Genomic DNA, 20,406 nt, shown 5'->3' on the forward strand with positions numbered 1-20,406 from the left:
TACAAACTTTTCATAACTATATTTAACAACAGCAGAGGATTTGATTGATTTAGGAAGAGAATTATGTGATGGAGGGACCTCTGATAAAACCGAGGTATATTGTATGACTGAGTTCTCTTTGTTCATGAAGGCTGAAGGCTGCAACTTTTTTTGGTTGTTTTAATGTTAACAAGAAGCCATCTCTGCTCCATTTTTTACACGTATACAAATAAGGCAACTTCTCAAGTACTAAATCAGTGGTTAGTGAACTTGATTTGTTGTCGTTCAATGGGTTCAATTCCTTTTCATATCTGGAGGGTTCAAACTCATCCTTAACTGCAGCATTTTATTTTGGAGTACGTCCAACTACTTAACCATAAACTGTCTCAAAGGATCTCTAATCTGCTCCTGCTGCAGTGAATGTAGGGTCCATAACTAAAGCGTCAGCTAGTCAAAGAGTTGAAATACAGAGAAGTAAGATTTTTAGTCTAGAGATTAGAGTACTTACATTGGAGGACAGCTGTCCCCAAGGATAGCTTACTGGTGTTATTGAATGGTTGCTCGACATGGAAAACAAGCAAACTTTAGAGCAGGGATTAGAACTGAGGAGTTCTACTTCCCAGGGGTAAATGCATAGGATTGCTATTATTACACTTACATTTACTACTATTACTACTACTACTACTACTACTATTACTGCAGTCATTACCACTACCATTACCATTACCAGTACTATTGTTTTTGTGAGGTTGCCCTACTCACTAAAGCTGTTGGTATCTCTTAAGAGACTTTAAAATGAAGATGGATTATGTCATTGTCCAAGTTGTACCTCTATATTCCCAGAAGAAAAATTGATACCAAATGCTTGGAACTGTATTTGAAAGTTCATTGCCTCATCACAACCTTTAAGCATGATCTGCTTCTTTTCTCTTTCATGCTACTTCCCAGAACCTGATTAAATATTCATCTGAGGTTTAGAGAGGAAATGGGATGTTATAGCCTGCAATACATATACAGCAGGATTTGAGACAGACATATAATAATTTCTTTGTGTCTTCTGTCTATGCTTTATTCCTGTGAGGAAGATATACACAAAAATTGTCCTCCTGACAGATCAGTCCAAGGATGCTGTGAAGGAAGACATTCTTGTTTCAAACATTCTGTTGAAGAACTTTTGGGTGCCCAAATACCAGAAATTTCTTCAGCTTTTACAGCTCTCAACAGTTATAGCTATGATGAAGATATACATTCTCCTGGAACTAGACACTACTTATTCACAGAGAAACTCAGATTAGGAAAGTCGTAGAATTTCTCATTAAATCCTGACCTATCAAAAAAAAAAAAAAAGTGCTGTGTTCCAAATGCCTCATACAAACAGTATGTGTGAGGTGTCTGGCCCACACAAGTCAAAATGTAATGGTCTCAATCTACAGACCAAAAAAAAAAAAATTAAAACCAGTTGCAGAGCCATGGTTCCTCCCTGAAAGGCACCTGCCTGGCTCACTCTCTGGTGATATTGTACCACATACAAGTAGCACAGCGGCCTGTGGCCAGCTCACAGGGTCCTGCAGTCTGAACTCTCTGAAGGATGGCTCTCACCTCTGCAGTGCCTTTGAGGGCCAGCAAGCATGCAGAGTCAGAAGTAGTTTTTGCAATTTTCTTTTGAATATATAGCACACAGTTCTTGCATCACTGACCTGTGACTGTGAATCAATGTGTAGCCTCAGGAGAGTGGAAGTCAAACCAACCTTTATAAAGATACTCACTATCCAGTCTGTTTTGGCTCAGACCCGCTGTGCTTGCAAGGACTGGGTTGCAAGAATTCAAGCAGGCTCCTGCCCAGCTGTGCCAGGGTAGAAGAGTCCTGCACTCCTTCTGTTTTTCCAGGAGCTGATGAAAATGCAAAGGGCAGTCAGGTTTTGTCCTTAATACAAAAAAAAAAAAAAAAAAAAAAAAAAAAAAGTTTAAATTTAAAAAATGTTTTCTGAATGATTTGAACAACCTAATATTGGGATTAAACCCCTTTGTATTTAGACAATTTTCTAACTAACTCCTTGAAACATTTCATGACTTTAAGCTCTGCTTCAAAAGACTGTCTTTTATAGGGGTTTATATCCTGGGTTTTTTGTGTTCCTCCTATATTGATGCTAATGAAAGCTGCAGGCAGGGATGGGTAAGTTTGAACCTTTTATTTCTCTTGAGGAGAAAGTGTGCTCAGCTTTGCAAAGCTTAATAACACCTCCGCTGTGGTGTTACAAATCTTGCTCTGTGCACCTCTAAATCTTTCTTGGCACAGATGTCCTCTTGGAAGCATCCAATGAGAAGGGTTTTTTTGGCTATCATCTGCAAAGCAATAAAAGTCCACCACCATTTCAAATTTGGACATATTTTGGGCTTTTATCTGTTTTCACAGCATGAGGTGCTTATTTACCATTAAATTTAAATGGAACGGGATCAGGTCCTTATTGGTGTCAGGCTTCGATGCCTAAGAATCACATAAAAATAGAGCAAATGTTGATTTGAAGTCAGCTTTATTTAATAGACCTTCATTTCAATATTTGGTTGTAAAAGAAAGAAAAAAGACAGCAAAAGACTGACCACCTATTGCTATGCAATACAATGTCATGGTCCTGTGCCTAAGTATCTTGCCCACTTGCGCTGTCTTTGCTTTTCTATCTTGTATCTATTCCAAGACTTAGACTGACTCCCAGCACAGGGGGGTCATGATGTGACGGCATGGCTGATGTTTCAGGTTAACTGTCCTGTGTTTTTGCCCTGCTGGGGGGAGAAACAGGCTCTTATGATGGCAGAATAATATGCAGAGCTCTTAGACCTGTGGCGGTTAACTTGTTCTGATAATGGTGCTGGTGGCATTATAAATACCCTGCTCAGGCACGTTTTGTCTAGAATGAAAATGCGTGGCTGGAATGCACTGAAAGCTCTTTGGACCAAGGACTGTTTGTTTTGAATTTGGTTAGTGAAAGGGAAGTAAGCTTAGGACTCCAAAATGTTACAAACCATGATGAAGAATGAGAAAGTGAAGTCAGTGGTGGAGAAGGACTGTTAACTGGGATACAGAGAATTTTGTAAAAACATGTGACACATTGGCTTTATGTCATTCTTAGCACACATGTTAGTAGAAAAGAGAACTCTCTAAAAGAGTTGACCTAGTAAAAATGATATGAAGGTATTACACCATTATTATTATTATTTATTTCTTGTTATGCTTGTAATAACTCAGGTGCTTTCCAAACAGAAAAGCTACAGGCCCTGCCCCGAGGAGCTCACAATCTAAAGGTGGACAAGGAGAGAGACGTGAAGGAGAGGGGGTCCACAGAGAAGTCAAGAGGCCAAGATAGAAATCAACCATATCTTATCAATCAAATGTGGTTTGTACACATTGTTGCAAAGCTATACAAACTATTTTCCAATTACTGCTCATATGTTCCACTTTGGTTCAACTAATTCACTCCTAGCTGCCATGGCACAGATAGATGTGCAGGAAGGAAGCTTTAAATATGTGAGCTCAGAGAGACTAGCAGATGTGTGAAGTAGAGCTGGAAAACCCACCTAGAAGTATAGAGATGACAGGGGTTTATCTGGATTTTCAAAACTCAGTTCAGTACCAGGATAGTTTAGATCCAGAATGGTATGGCTTTTGGTCAGGTCCTACAAGGTGGGAGTTACATGTGATGGATTCTGTCTGGAATGTAAGTGTATTCTGTGCCTCTGGAGGTTCCTTAATACAGGCTAATATGAACTACAAAATCTATCATGGCAGAGCTAGGGAAATTAAGAATGAAATGACCACACTCATGTGGTATATTCATGTGTTTCCAAGGGAGGAGAAGGATGGTCCTGAGAATTCGAGGGTGGTCATTCTTAGGTCAGTTGTAAAATTACATTTTTAATAATGTAGGACACCAGTCACTGATTAAAAAGAAACAGACTGTTTAATTTAAAAAATACTGGTTTTGACTAAGACAATAAGTCACTCATCAATTATGAAAAATACTATTAGGTTTTCTTTATACATTTAAATGTCTAAGTATTTTTTTATAAAACCTCCAATCAGGTTCCCCCAAACTCTGAAATTGTCAAAGAAACTCTCTTAAGGCTGGCCTTTAAAAATATCTCAACAAATTGCCATATTTTTCCAAGTACTCAGGGGATCATTGTATGTTTTTTTATTCCTGAAGTATCTGTCTCTTAGCAAACATGAGTGTATCGTGAAGGCAAAAGCTAATAAGCAGTTGAATATTAAAGTGCATAGGTTGTCCACATTTGGAAAAATAAATGGTTAAAGAAGCAGTAGGTGGTGTGATTACACATTTCCAGGGAGCAATCCATCATCAGTTTTTAGCAAGCCACAGGTATTTCTTTTACTATAAGAATAATTTTTTTACAGTCTTCAAATCCTGCAAATGCATGTCTAACAATGGTATCAGGACAGTGATAATCCTCTTGCTGGGAGGGAGAAGCTGCAATTAAATAATCAAATAGACTGATCTTTCATAATTTACAGGTATTCATATTCATTCAATAAATAAAAGAATATACTTTATCTTTTGATTGTGTATAGCTTTTGAAACAAATCAAGTTTCTAGCAATTTAAATAAATTATTCTAATAGCTTGACATGAATTACGCTGACAGGAGCCGCTTGTGATTATTATGGTGCCCAGAACCTTTTAAGAACCTACAAAGTTAAATAAAGGCTTACAAGTCTCTTAAGCTACTTTTATTTGCATAGAAAAATATTTATCATAGGAGTCAACTATCATATGAGAGAAATTGCATTTGTTGTAATTGAAAAAGATAGCTAAAAAGTTTCTGTGGGTTATTGCAACAGTACAAGAATACAAGATGCTTCCATTTATTAAAAAATGTAAAACAAATCGTGAAAGCTAAAGCAGGCTACAAAACAGAAGGTTCCCGTATTATCTTTCTGTTGACTACTATGTTACAAGATCATGTGCCACAGTTGAGTACTATAAAGTGTAATTCTGCATTTGCTAATATAATTCTTAAAACATTCCCCCCAAAAAGCACTATGCAAAATATATATATTTGTAAATGCTTCCTCCTGTAAGCATCACAACCTTGTTATCACATAATCACCCTGATCAATTGTTTCCTGTTTCCCATCACAGTCAATGCTAATGTCCAAATCCTTGTCCAGATGATCCTGCGGTGTGGCTGGTTCTGAGTTCTGTAACTCCATTTTCTCCATTTCTGAAGCACAAATACTTCCCTCTTCCTGTGAATCTGAAGAGTTGCCATTATTTTGTGACTCAGCTAACACACATTTTTCATCAGGACTTTGGATGTTTAATTCACAGTTCATGGTCAGTTCTCCCTCTTCCAGTTCAGCAGTTTTCTCACATTGTTCTTCTGCCTGTTGACGGGAAACTTCTTCAGAAACGGTGTATATTTTATTTGTACTCTGCTCCACAGAGTTTGTTTTTGATCGTCTGTGAAATAACCCAAAATTTTTTATGTCTGTTACAAAATTCACACGCTTTTGTTTCTCCTTAGTGGACTCTGACACCATCATTGCTGAGCCATTGCTTACATTATGTGCTTCAGAGGCAATAGTGGCTGATCTTGGGTGAATCATCGTTGTTATGTCAAAAAGGCTGAAGGTCTTTTTCTTTCCTTTCTTGTTTCCTTCACTATCACTATTTTCTTCATTTTCTGACAGAGAGGCAGCATCTTTGTTCATCTTTGCGGTCTGCAAATTAGATAGCTTGCTTCCTTTTAACAAACCCAGGACTTCAAAACGAAAGCTGGAAATATCTTGTTTTAACTCCTAAAAATTAGGAGGAAAGATGAAACATCAGATCATGAAAGCTAATTTGACTTTTCCTCTTGTAATTAAAAAAAGAAAAAAAAAGGCTTATGCTAGGGATCAGTAATAAACTTCACCATCTGGATAATACCTGGCATCTTCAAGGTGCTTTGCAGGCTGTCTAATGGACTTTCCAGGTGAGACAGAAAAGTGATCAGCAATTTTGTCAGAGGAAACATCAGAGGAAATGTGCCTTAGCCTAGACTACTCATAGAAATCACTGACAGTGGTGGTGGAAGGAGCATGGACAACTTGAAGACCTACAGCCAATCTGCTAGACAGTAGTATCCCATCATAATAACAGCATTTTGATCAGCCCTTAACATCATCCCTTGCACACGCACACATGGGGACACATGCACGCGCAAGACACACATGTGTGAACACTTCCCTGTGAGTAGCAGTGCAGGTAGGACTTCATGCATTTCCACCAAATGTTTGGCAGCTGGCAGCTGAGTCAGAGCTAATCATTGCAGGCTGCTTTCAGCCAGTGCAACCTCTGTCTCCTAAAGGCCTGTCACAGCAGAAGACACCTTGCCTTCAGGAGGTCCCTGTTTCTCTTCATTTTCTCTACAGGGATAATCATAGAATCATAGAATCATTTGGGATGGAAAAGACCTTTAAGATCATCAAGTCCGACTGTTAACCTAGCACTACCAAGTCCACCACTAAACCATGTCCCTAAGCACCACATCTACATGTCTTTTAAATACCTCCAGGGATGGGGACTTCACCACTTCCCTGGGAAGCCTGTTCCAGCAGTTGACAACCCTTTTGGTGAAGAAATTTTTCCTAATATCCAATCTAAACCTCCCCTGGCACAACTTGAGGCCATTTCCTCTCGTCCTGTCACCTGTTACTTCAGAGAAGAGACTGACCTCCATCTTGCTACAACCTCTTTTTAGGTAGTTCAATATAGCAATAAAGTCTCCCCTCAGCCTCCTTTTCTCCAGGCTAAACAAACAACCCCACTTCCCTCAGCTGCTCCTCATAAGACTTGCACTCTAGACCCTTCACCAGCTTCGTTGCTCTTCTTTGGACACACTCCAGCACCTCAATGTCTTTCCTGAAGTGAGGGGCCCAACACTGAATACAGTATTTGAGCTGTGGCCTCACCAGTGCCAAGTACAGGGGGACAAGCACTTCACAAGTCCTGCTGGCCATACTATTTCAGATATAGCCAGGATGCTATTGGCCTTCTTGGCCACCTGGGCACACTGCTTGCTCATATTCAGCCAGCTGTCAACAAACACCCACAGGTCCTTTTCTGTCGGGCAGCTTTGCCACCACTCCTCCCCAAGCCTGTAGCATTGCATGGGGTTGTTGTGACCCAAGTGCAGGACCCGGCACTTGGCCTTGTTGAACCTCATACAGTTGGCCTCAGACCATGGATCCAGCCTGTCCAGATCCCTCTGTAGAGCCTTCCTACCCTCCAGCAGATCAACACTCCCGCCCAACTTGGTGTTGCCTGCAAACTTCTTGAGGGTGCACTCAATCCCCTTGTCCAGATCATTGATTAAGCTAATGATAATGATAAGATGATAAACAGAACTGGCCCCAATACTGAGCCCTGGGGAACACCACTTGTGACCAGCCGCCAACTGCATTTAATTACATTCACCACAACTCTTTGGGCCAGGCCATCCAGCCAGTTTTTTACCCAGTGAAACGTATGCCCGTCCAAGACATGAGCAGCCAGTTTCCCCAGGAGAATGCTGTGGGAAACTGTCAAAGGCTTTACTAAAATCCAGGTAGACAACATCCACAGCCTTCACCTCATCCACTAAGTGGGTCACCTTGTCATAGAAGGAGACCAGGTTAGTCAAGCAGGACGTGCCTTTCATAAACCCATGCTGACTGGGCCTGTTCACTGGTTGCCCTGTATGTGCCATGTGATAGCACTCAAAATGATCTAAATGAAGCAATAATGAATCAGTTAACTCAGGTTCTAGCTGTATCTTCTGCATGTGTAAGCTAAGGCAGATGAATATCATTTTGAATGTTTGGAGTTTGAGGTGCCAATAGTAACAAAAATGTTTGATGCTAGAAATACACATTGATGGATGTAAGCATTATAATATACATGGCCCTGTTCACTTCATCTGTGTCAAAGGATTTTAATATTTGACGGCTTATTTAAGTTTTCCATCTTTTAAGTCATATAAAAGGTGTTCTGTACACAAATAAATGAACAACACTCTATAGCAGAAAAGTTCTGTTTCCTAAGGTGCTGAAATTATTTGCATCTTGCTTTAGCAAATATGTTATTATACACACTTAATCCCACTTTGGTGTCCCCTTACATGGGCACAATTCAAACTAGCTGATAAAACTCCATCTAAAGAAAGAAGGAGACTTGCTGGAGTCCATGTACAATACTATCTGTGTGTGGTCCATCGGGACACAGACACCGCTCTAGAAAGCAAGTTATATGCTACCTGAACAACTGGAGATTTTGAAAAACATGCTTCACAGGCTTATAATATCTTACTAAAACACCTATAAATATATAAATTATCACATACCTTAAAATTTTCTTCTGTCAGTCCTTCCTCAGTTTTGGCATCCCTTATCATTGCTGCAACATATCTCTTAACCAGATTTCTCATAACTTCCTAAAAATATAAAATACCGTGTTAGCTTTCTTGGTATTAGTTACTAAACCTACACTCACTGGGCCTGCTTGGACTTCTTTGTGCTTTAGGAACATGACAAAAAAATGTATAAACTTCAGATCTGGCTGAAAATTTGTTCTGCTTTTCAGTGGAAAGTGGTGATATTAATTATCCTGAGAACGGTTGTATTGGGTTTCACCAAAGGTATGTCTCATGCTGGTAGCATGACAGTGAGCAGTTGCTGATGCCTCATAAGGAGTGTAAGTCTAGTGCAATTGTATAATGTTATTTCCAGCTATACTCTCCCAAGCCTCCTGCAATGTGAGATTTGGAGAATTTCTGAATCAGAAATGATAGCTCTAGGTTTAATGCGCTGTGACAGATTTTCCTATGTGTTTTGAACTCATGTAAACTTTCAGCATCCACAAATCCGCTGCCAATGAATTCCACAGTATAGCTGGAATAATATTCCATCTGTGGTTTTGTTTGTTTTTAACTTGCTTTCTGATGATAGTTTCCATTGTTGCTTTCTAAGGATCCTAAAATTGTTTAGGTTGGAAGGGATGCCTGGAGGCTGGCTGATCTAGCTCAGGGCCATGTCCAGTCAAGTGCTGAATATGTTGAAGGGTGAAGATGTTGCAGCCTCCCTGAGCAACTTTTTCCAGTTCTTTACTACCCTCACTGTGATGATGATTTTCCTTACAGAATTTCTGTTCCTACAACTTGTGTCCATTAACTCATGTTCTTTTGCTGTGCACCTCCAAGAAAAATCTATCTCCTCCTTCTCTCTAACCACCCACTATGTTATTGATGACAGCAATTAGATCCCCCTTAACCTACTCCAGGCTGAAATCCAAGCTTCTCCTTTTATGTCAGCCCTCTAACCATCCTGGTGGCCCTTTACTGGATCCCTTCCAGTTTGTTAACCTCTCTCTTGTAGTGGGGGGCCCAAAACAGGACACACTGCTCCAGATAGAGTCTTACAAGTGTGGGCTGGAGGAGAATAATCACTTCCCTCAAAACGCTACCTACAGCCTTACTAATGCAGCCTAATATGTGTCTGGTATTCAGTTTGCGGATAGATGGTGAACAGCTGCTCTGTGTTCACCTTCCCCATGATTTTATAGATCCCTGTTGTATTTCCCACAGCTGTCTCTTTTGCAGGTTGGAAAAGTCCTAGTTTACCTAGTCATTTCCCATACGGAATCCATTAATTACCAAACCTACAAGTGTACAGCCCACGTCTTGTTTAACTTGCAGCCCTTTTAACACAACAAAAATTGAAAATAAATCTGCAAATTATTCCTTGTGCTACAATAATCTCAAAAAATCAGAGGCTGAAGCAGGAAGGATGGAGAAGAACAGCTTACAGGGGATCTAGGTAGAGGGGTTATTAAGGGACAGGAAGTTATCTACTGGGGACTAGAACTGGAGAGATGGAGAGCAGGATCTGGTGGAGCATGTCAGTGAGGTGCACATATGATCCTGATGAAACCCAGCAGGGAGGTGGGACTATGTGCTTGCTTTTCTAAAGGCAATCCATATTACAGTGGGCAAAATACTGGTTAATATATTATTGCTCTAGGAAATATCCTTTTGCACCCCAAAAAGTAGACAACCCTACTTCTCAAATGCTGTTGTTTGAATACCAAAAATACTATGTTCGTTTGCTGAGGATGAAATGAGTATGCATTTTGTCGTTTTTTCCTTTCTTTTTTAATTTTTTTTTCCTGCTTTCTCATGAAATTCTTCCTTTTCTTCCATCTTGACCTTTTGGAGGCATAGAGAAATAATTTCTCAAAAAATAAACATGGGCCTGTACCTGGTATTGATGATGTCTTCTCAGATTGTCAGCTGCACGCCTCTGAAAAAAGAAAAGAACAAAAAAACATGAATCCCTGTCTGGTAGTAAAATACTTACAGCATAGCAAAACAGCAGGTCTGTGCAATATGTGGTATCTAGCAAGCTGAGAGAGATGGTTTAAAGTCTGTTGAAAAATGGTAGTGTTGGAGCAAAGTCTGTCATTAGCTTCCCAGAAGGAAGAATGTTGTAATTGGGAAGGCAAAATGGATTTTCTACATTTTTATCAATGTGCTGCTATTCCAGCATTAGCATGGATGTGGTGGGGCAGCCAGGTCTCTGCTTGTAGAGCCTCAAGTCACTGATCTGAGACAGAAGGAGAACAATGTGATCGTGTCACTCGCTTGCCCAGACTGAAGTGTATTTTACTGAATTGAGAAAAGCTTGACATATATAAATATGGTGTTAGCGAGACACTTGCTGCGGTTCCTAATGTCTCATTTAAGATAGAGCTAACCAAAACCTCCACTATAAAAACATATTAAAGAGAAAATTTCTTGCTTAGTTCCCTGTTAAAAACACTTGGTCACATAGAGGGGTATGGAAGAAAGAAACTCAGCTTGCAATGCAGAGTTTGGTGTTGATAAGGAGGGAGGGTACGAGGGATAGTAACTCTGAAGAGGAACAGCAAAAAGAAGCGTGGTAGGATGATAGCATGGTACAGGCTTCAAGCAAGTGCTGCATTAGATTATACTGCCATATCTAAGGCTGTCCAGAAGAAGATGTGGAGAAAAAAGGCCTGAATTACTTAGTCCTTGAATTACTGTTGTCCTCAATAGCATACTGAGTCACATCTCCTTATTCTCTACTTTAATTAACCCTGACTGGTAAAAGAAAGACTTACAAATTTAACTTAGGTTCTTATATCTGCTGCTGGTGAGAAAAGAAGGTGTCTGACCATTGACTGAATTTCTACAAAACAGAACACTTACAGTATCTTAAAACAGGATAAAAGGACATCTAAGGGACTTGTTAAAATTGACCTCAGTTGCATAATGAGGCAGGCACAGTAAGGTATTTTGTCATCTTCTTTTACTTGAAACCGATTCGCAATTTATGATTAAAAATTTCCCTGTACTCAGAATCAGTTTACACTTTAGGGTTGATTTCTTGTTTCTAATTAATTTGAGGGATGCAGTAGCTGTGTGGTTGGGCTTGGCAAAAAATAATAGAAAGGGGAAAATCATTATTTCCTAATTACTCTGAACAGACACTGTGGGGTAGGGCTTTATACATAAGCATCTTCTATTCAGTCTTTTTCCAGATTGTGTTTCTGTATCTATGCCTCATCCAAAGAGAAGATGGAAATTCCTTGTGTTTAAGGGTGGAGGGATGGGTGAGCCTGCCCACGGCTGGGGCCAGAGGGGGCAAGGCAGCTGTGGGAAGGCCAATACCCTCCCACCACCTGTCTTTAGATGTTTTTTAGAAAAAAAAAAAAAAAAAAAGTACTGATTTTTCACAGTTGACCACATGATGGAGCTGTTTCATTCCTCCTGAGAGAGCACTACAGGAGTCCGTGGCAGAGAGCTCTCAACAACAGATCTGACTCACAGGTAAAGGGAAAAACACTTTAAGGTGTAACTGAAAGGCACTTCAGTTCAGGTAAAGGTAATAACTTCTATAAATAAAACAAATGTTGGACCTTGTTTCACAGACTACTTTCTGCAGTTGCTGTCTGCTCTGCATTATTTTACAGCGAAATGAGAAATAAATGCATAGGTTTAATTCTGTACCCATAACAAGAAATAGCTAAATCAGGTTTATTCTTTTTTTTGCAACCGATTCAGAAACTCCCAGAAACAGGGATTGTGGCTTTTCCACTCAATCCAATGTCAAAAAGTGCAATTTGGGATGACCATGTAAACAAATTTATTTGTGTAGTAACATGTCCAGAACAGTTCTACTGCACTTAACAACAGTTTTCAATCCATACCACTGAGAAGCTGAAAGATAATGCATTTAATGGTGTGTTTTTATACACAGACACATACATACTGCACAGGCATATATACATACACATAACCTATCAAAGTTATTAACCCCATCAGTTCTCTATCTCCTGTTTAAATGTTTGCATTCAGTTTCCAGTTCATAATCGCCTTTTGATTCCTTCTGAAAGCAGAATGAATCTTTGCTTAAACACATCTGAAAATCAAGCTATTCACTATAAATAAAATGGCATTAACACTCATATTGTCCATCCTTAGTTCTCAGCCAGCCTGCTTTTCTCTACCTGGCTGTAGTCTAATTTGTGGTTGTTCAAAATTTGTTTCAAGTAACTGCTGTGCTATGTGCATGAAGAAGTGTTGAAAACTATGGCGGGCAAAGGGTTAAAAGTTAAATATGACTAAAAATAGCAACAGGAGAAGAAACACTCTTCTAATGACAATGTTGTATGAGATCATGAAATTGAAGGGGATAGTTTTATCACTTTCCAAAGAGAGCACCAATATCCTCTAGGAAGCTTTAATAATAGTTCTACTAGTAGTGATAAACATTTTGGTCTTCCTGCTTATTCCATTCCTACTAATTTGCATTGTTTGGAAGAAAAATCTTTTTAGCAATCAAAAATTTGATAGTGTTAAATTACTTCTTTTGAACTGTTTTATCAAAATTATATCTTTTATAAAGCAGGAATTCAAATTTGTTTAGTGATAAAAGTCTAATACATAACGGTTGTCTGAAGTCATGGGATATATTCCTTATTTTGAATAGAAGCATCCCATAAAAAGGGTAAGAACTTATCTGTGTTGACAAAGAGGTTTCCCCATGAGATGGTCCTTGGCTATAAAACAAACAATCCAGATTACTGATGTCCATTCCAGGTGGAAGGTGTTATTTCTTTGCTCAACTTTCAATAACACACATTACAGAGAAAATACAAAATACTTATATTGACTTAGGAGTTGCATCATTTTCCACTTGGAGAACAAAGACTAGGAGAAGGGGAAGGAGATTTTCTCTGACAAATATCATGTAGGTTGCTTGGAAAAATGGCATAAAAATCTGGATAACTAGAAAAGAGGTAACTTTTTTTCTAAACATCAGATGCACAAAAAAAACCCCTGAAGATCGCCCTGACAATTCTTTCCATTTTCTCCTCTGAAATACTTAAAATTATAGGTAAAACGCTTTTTGGTGACTGACCAGCCATAAAGTGGAACGTAATTTGAGGAAAATAGTACAATTTATTCCAGTGGGATTGGGGTTTCTTTTCTTACATCTCTTCTATTTTGAAATAGCAATGGATTTCAGATGGCCAACAGGAATATCCTTGAGACACCCAAAAGCCTTGGGCAGTCAGAAAAACTTCAGCGTAATCAATAGAGTTACATTACTAATCTGGCTTTTGCAAAGGCAAGCTGACAACGTTAACAGAACTGCTATATATATATATAAAGAGCAGTTCACACTGTTATTTCAGTTTTAAGTGTAGGAGATACTTTGTGATAATAGCTAAAGAGAATGCTGCATACCTGGTTTATGTCAAAATGACAGAAAATTAAAATGTGCTGAAGTCTGAAAGGTAAAAGATCTTTGTCTGATTGATAGCAGAGCTGAAGTACTAGTAAACCACATGTAAGCATCCTGGCCTTCCTTCAGGTGTAGCTGTGGCTAGAGAAGCTGCCACCAGCATGGCTGATCACCATGTTGCTTTGGAGAAAAATCCAGTCCCTTGAAAAAGCTCCCCTTGACTCCACCATCCACTGTTTCAGCTGTCCCAGTACAACAAAGGACAGCAGAGCCACAAAACTGACATTCAAGGAGAAGCAAATTAATCATCACTCTTCAGAGGCACCTCACTTCCCTGCAGACCCTGCTCTTTCCCATGATAGCTTTGTTATAAGCAGCACAGTAGATGGTCCTCCCAAACAACCATGCCATACTTATTTCTACTGACATTTTTGTTCTTCATATGAGCCAGATAAATCCTTTCACTAGCACATCTGCTGTAAGCTATCCTGACCCTGAACCCTTTCTTTATGACTTCTGCCTGCATATAATGAACTTTCAAGTGTACACGTATATATATTTTTACAGTGGATTGTTGGTGACACATTTAACACATCCTTGATTCATTCATAGTTCATAATTCCTGGCTTTTTGGTACTAAGGCTTCTTATGCAGATATCATGCCTGATCCTTGAAAAATGCTGGCTTTAACAAGCCGGCTGCATTCTGTCTATCATCTGTTTTGTATCCTCTAACACTGACTCAGGCTTTGGATGCACACTATCCCTTTTTCTACTGGAAAACACCATAGTACGTCACCGCTGATTAGAGCTTCCTAATAAGAAAGTTAGCATTTAGAGGTTTCAGAACAAAATATTTTGAAATGTGAGTTCTGCCTTATAGACAACATGGCATCCATACATTCATACAGCCAAGAAAATAAGCCTGAAACTGAGTGTATAGTGTTTTTTTCCCCATTACTGGTCATAGAGAAGGAATCAGAGTTCGTAATGCAGTACTCAGTGACAAGAAGTAGGTCCCAACAAAGCTCATAGTTTTCTGAGATGCCCAGATGTGTGGACTCAATCTGCCTGGTCAGCCACAGCCACTCACTTTTTCCAGACAGCTGGAAGTGTTGTTGCCATGATGGCTCTGCTGGTGAGCCCTCTGCTTCAGAGGGGTTCCAGCTATACTTGCAGCTAAGTGCCTATTCTGTAGTGGAAACTAGTGATGGATATGGCCCTGTTGTCTCACAGACTTTGGGATTTCCACTTTTTCTCATCAAACATTTTCTTTTAATTTACTCTACAGAAATTAACTAAAAATATCCTACATCTCTTCCTCACTTATGTCCTCCACTCCCAAACAGTTCAGTAATTAGTGGTTCATATTCAAATTATAGGGAAGCCAGGTTCAGCTCCTTCTCTTCTGTTCTCCCAAGAGAGCACTTTCCCTGCCCCGCCCCCCCACCCCCCCCAGGGTCTTAATGATTTTGAGATGGAAATCTCTTCTGTCAGAGCTGTTCTGCTTGGGGTAAATAATTAAATATCCACTGGAGAAGAGAAGTGAACCTGGGTTTCCCTTAGCCCAAGCTATTTGCTTTACTTGGCACCTGCTGCTTCTCTCTCCAAACAGAAATTCCATCCTGAAGCTGAAAAGTCTTTCCCAACAAAAGCTTCTTTGAAACTGGTATATATTAATGAAAAATTTGGGGGTTTAAGGAATTTGGTTTTTTTTCATTAAAAAAAGAAAATAAAATTCTATTTGGAAAAATTCCCAACGAGCTCTGTGTATAGACTCCCTGCCCTTCGACCTTTTGCTGCACCAGTTTTCCAAAACCCAAGCTGCTAATTTCTAAAAGCTGATATTTATGTACCCCAGCAGGAGCTAGCCACAGGAACCAGGGGGTGATCATTCTGAATCCCTTCCCTCACCATGTCATTCAGCACGGGGCTGAGAGCACCTTGTCTCTTTCTTTATTATTCCACAGAGCTAGGAATGAGTTTACTCCCAGAGCTGCAGTTTGAGAGGGGGAAAAAAAGGAAAAAAAATCCCTTATCCTGGATAGAAAGTCTGACAGAAAATATTTTCCTGAAGGTTTTCCTGGGATGCATAAGCGTATTCTGGATCTGTGTCAGTCAAACAGGGATACTGTGTTAACCAACCCTAGATCCTCAGCTGCTATACACTGGCATCACTCCATTAATTTTAATATCACTCCACCAGTTTACACTAGCTAATCATCCCTACCAAATGTTTAACAAATGCCTAAAAGCATTGCCCACTCTCCCCCACACACAAGTACATCACCCTCTTGATTTTCTCCTTCTAACAAAATCACAGTTTTTCCTCTTGTTGGTCTCTACATTTACTTCTTTCCCCTGCTAGGTTAAACAGTGATGTTTTATTCCTGAAATTTTTCACCATCCATGCAAGTTCATGTCTTTTATTTTTACTTCTATATCTGAATCACTGTTTGTTTCTTTTCACTGCTTTTCTAATATTAATTTTATAACATTTTTTTCAGTGTTTCTTTCTTGCAGTCTATTATTGGTTTGTTTCAATGTCATTCTCATGCTTATAAGCTTCTTTTTCTGGCTGTTTCTTGCCTGTCTACAAGTTTGACAGCTAAAAGTGAAGCATATTTTTCTTTCAGGATCAGGATATTGCAATAAGCCTGATTAGAAGCTTTCCACAAAAAGGACAAAATCCATTCATCAGCTTAGGAATTGTGAATTAGTTTTATATGTCACTCTTCCTCTTTATCGTATATCTGTACACCTGTGTGAACTTGTTCCTTCAAGTATATCTGGTGATTAAACTGAATGCCACGATATGACAGGAGAATATGTGGGAAAAGCCTATCCTTATTACTCACTTCTCAAGAAACTGGAAAGAAACACAAAGAAATGGTTTATAGAGTAATGGTCCAGCAAAGAATTGTATAGTATGTCCTGGCTTCTTTAAAATGAATGGATGTTTTGCTACCATGGTCAACAGCATGAGGACTATAATAACCCTTTCTTCTTCCCCTTACCCACACATGACACTCTCATACTCTCATAATGCTTTGCTATCTGAGTTCCTAACAGACTTGAAAACATTTATACTCACCAAATCCCTATGCTATAGGGAAAATGCCATTATCCACATTTTACCCACAACAGTTTTCTTTATGTTGGAGTTGGCTAAATGCAGTCTAGTTACTGAGGTACTGACTCAATCATTATGGGAAATGCAGAAAACATAACTAGAGAGATTTAATTGTTGCCGGGTTAGGTTGTTGCCTGACTATTCCCTCTGACAATATAGAAAAACTGTGCTGATGACTGAGGCATCTCAACTGGATAAAGCCAGGAGGGACAAATTCAAATCTGCTTTGCCCACTGAAGCTACCAGAGAAAGTCTGTGGCTGAGTTATTACACAGGCGTCTGCTGTATCCAGGTGCAAGACTATTCTTGTTCCCCTTGTGTGTCTTTTCTCCTCTTTTTTTCTAGAAATGTCACTGCTGATCAGCACTATTAGAATATGGTACCAATGAAATAACTCTACCTGTAAATTAAAGCAAGCAATTCCAAGTAAATGCTGTTACCTTTCAAAACATTTTATTTAGTGGGAAGAGCTTTTGGTAAGAATGCTTTTAGTGTAAACCCATTTCATTAGATGTAGAGAGAGAGACAGAAAGACAGAGAATATCCCATGGTGAATGCTTTATCCACAATTCTGTGTTTCATGATATGTTAGCGATACTTGAACTGTGACACTTGAGCTGGAGATCATCAACCACACTTCTGGGACTCGTAGACAAGTATGCATATTTGATCTCTGATATTTTTATTGCTTTTTATCTTTCTTGCATTATCTGTAGATGAGGCACCGTCATAGTTCATATTGTCATTGTACAGGAATATGATGATGCTTTCTCTTTAGCCAAATACACTGACATGAATGTAAAAAAACCCCCATCATTCTCTGCTAGAATTATTCTGTAACTCATATGCACATTATCTGACAGTTCAGATGCTTCCCTGCTCTGTAAGGCTGAGAAAGACTCATCTATACAGCAAAGAGGAGAACTACAGGCAGAGTAAAACACAGGACTTACCCCTATTGTTCCAAAACTTTCAGGTTTTCTTCTAATTTTTTTCTTGCACAGATGTCTCCATAACCATCTGATCAGATACCAGAGAGACTTTGGGCTTGGTATGACATTGAAAGGAGTGGGCAGAGTTCCTCCTTCTTCAAAGTAACTCATCCAGAGTTTTGTTCGAGCAAACTTCCACTCAATGTCTGCATGATCCTGCACACAAGAAACACAACACCAGCACAGATTTTGCTGTAATTAAGGAGGTGAAACAAACCTCTACAAAAATCTGAAAACCTAAAACTAGAACAACCCTGAAATACTAATGAATTTTCTTGTTAAAATACTGGCATCTTCTTTTGACAGAAGGTCTTTAACATAAAGCAAAGCTAAGCTGCTTTACTTCAGTAAAGAGATGTTAGATATATACAGCATATATCCACTTTCAACCATTCTTTCCTTGCTACAGGTAATAATTAAAAGTGTCTCAAACAACACAGGATAATTACAAGCAAAAAAATGCTGCTTTTCTGGAAGAGATGTTTTGTTATAATAGCAGCTCATCATTAATCCACATAGATCACTCTAATTACTCTGCTCTGTAGCAGCTTCAATAAATCTGTAAGTCTCATGCACTCTCTCAGTAATTGCCGGCCCCAGAAATTCACAAATAAGTTATCCCACAAATCATGAGGCTACTTAAAACTGTTGAGTCTAGTATCTTTTTTTCCTCCTACTTCAGAATTATATATTTGGAATAGGTTGTGTTGGTTTTTTTTTTAATTTATTTTTATTTGAAATGTTATTTATTTTGGTTTCTATATAATATTGCATAATTTTGAAAAGTTTGAAAAAAATCAAAACTAAAGCCCACAGAAAGATTACTAAATCCTATCAGCTGAACAAGTTTAAATCACTAATATTAGATTTGGACAACAAGTTTAGTGGCCAAGAACTTAAACTACAGATCCAGCCCTAACCTTTAATATTTAGCCAGATATATAGTAATCAAACCAGTAATTTAGGAGTTCTAGTAGGAAAAGTATTCTACCTGCAATCTGAATTTTGCTGAATGTTAGTCTATTGTGTACTAGACTTTGCCAACTACCATTATATAAACACAGGTAGTCAGTATTTCTTTTGTGGAAATACTTGTAATTTCCAGATTAGAAAGAAGGCACATTTTAAAATCTTAAGACTGTGAAGCTTCCTTTTATTTGTTTGCTTTCTGCATGATCATATTTGAATTACCATATGATGAATCAGTGTTTATTTTCATTAGTCTCCTTGACAGACAGTTAAGCAATAAAAATAAGCCAATAGCTCTGATAAGGATAAAGACAGTTTCCATTAAATAAGAAATCAGGACAGTACTGAATGAGAAGTCATGACCTTCTGTTCAAATTGCTGATGAGTCCAAAACTGTACATGAAACACGGGCATCCAACTTCTATTAACTGTGCATTCACACCATATAAAAACCTTGGGAAATTCCCCTCTGCCCAGTCCAGCTGGGGTCTGGTTTCTGTGTCCTTCCAGAACAGTGTAAAAGAATTAGAGAATTTGTCCCAACATACTGGCTGTAAAAAAGATTTACTGACAGAAAAATGGGATGTAGGAACAGAGAGAAGGTATATATTAGAAATGATCTAAGGATAAGGAACAACTTACAGCAATAAGTTGGTAAGAATTATTCATCATGGCTATTAGCATGTTGAGTAGAACAACCAGAGAGATTACATTATAGGTACCAAACATGGTGGCTCCAACAAATTCAGTAAATTCATGCCTTGCTTTCACATTGGTCACATAGAGATTGATGAGTCCAAATATAGACCAGAATAATGACTGCAGTGTTTCAAATAATCTGAAAAACAAAACCCGAAAGGAATAACTGTAAAATAACAACACATTTACTTTTCAGATTGTTCAGTTTTTCCCCAAACACACAAAAGTCCTTGACTTGATTGAGCTGGATGATCACAATATAGGCAACATATATGGAATATCTTTCTAGGTAAACAATGGCTTAATGTTTCAAATCTGAGCCTCTAGATACACAATACTGAATCTATAAGTAAGCCTGCGAGTAAAACACTGATTTTGTTCAAACTTCTGAGGGATAAATATAATTTTAGAGATCTGATTTTGGACAGCTGCCTTTGAAGTATTTTGACCCTTTGCCTTGACTGTAGAGGGTAGAACAAGGATCCAAAAGTAACTCAATTATTGTGATTCACCAAGATGCTAAAACAATTATGGTATCCTCATACCTACTTGGTGTTGTCAGCTTATGCAATTTCTAGTTTGTGTTGAGAGCCATTTAGATAAAAGGTGTTGTATAATTAGAAGGACATTATTATCATTAGCATATGTTTTGTTTTGCAAAGAATGGAGACATTAAAAAGAAAAAACTGCCGCTCTCAAATGAAACTTGTGCTTCTACAACTAAATGACATGATATTCCTTTAGAGAAGTTCGGGACAACAGCTAGGAAGCTAAATAACAATAACCAACTTCAAAAAAATCTTCTGCAACTAGATAGCTTGACATAATTTCACTT

General features: G+C 38.6%; 1 protein-coding gene across 1 annotated transcript in view; it reads right to left on the reverse strand.

Moving 5' to 3' along the window:
* Positions 1–5,073: 5,073 nt before the first annotated feature.
* Positions 5,074–20,406, reverse strand: part of TRPC4 (transient receptor potential cation channel subfamily C member 4) — a gene marked incomplete at both ends in the record, with an annotated part of 95,502 nt that continues 80,169 nt past the window's right edge. Inside the window, 5 exons of the mRNA XM_082337954.1 lie at positions 5,074–5,790; positions 8,355–8,444; positions 10,267–10,308; positions 17,865–18,059; positions 19,515–19,710. Coding sequence (XP_082194080.1) covers positions 5,074–5,790; positions 8,355–8,444; positions 10,267–10,308; positions 17,865–18,059; positions 19,515–19,710 — 1,240 coding nt within the window. The remainder of the gene's footprint in view (positions 5,791–8,354; positions 8,445–10,266; positions 10,309–17,864; positions 18,060–19,514; positions 19,711–20,406) is intronic.

This window comes from Platalea leucorodia (assembly GCF_965183815.1).
Source record: "Platalea leucorodia genome assembly, chromosome: 2".
NCBI classification, from domain to species: domain Eukaryota; kingdom Metazoa; phylum Chordata; class Aves; order Pelecaniformes; family Threskiornithidae; genus Platalea; species Platalea leucorodia.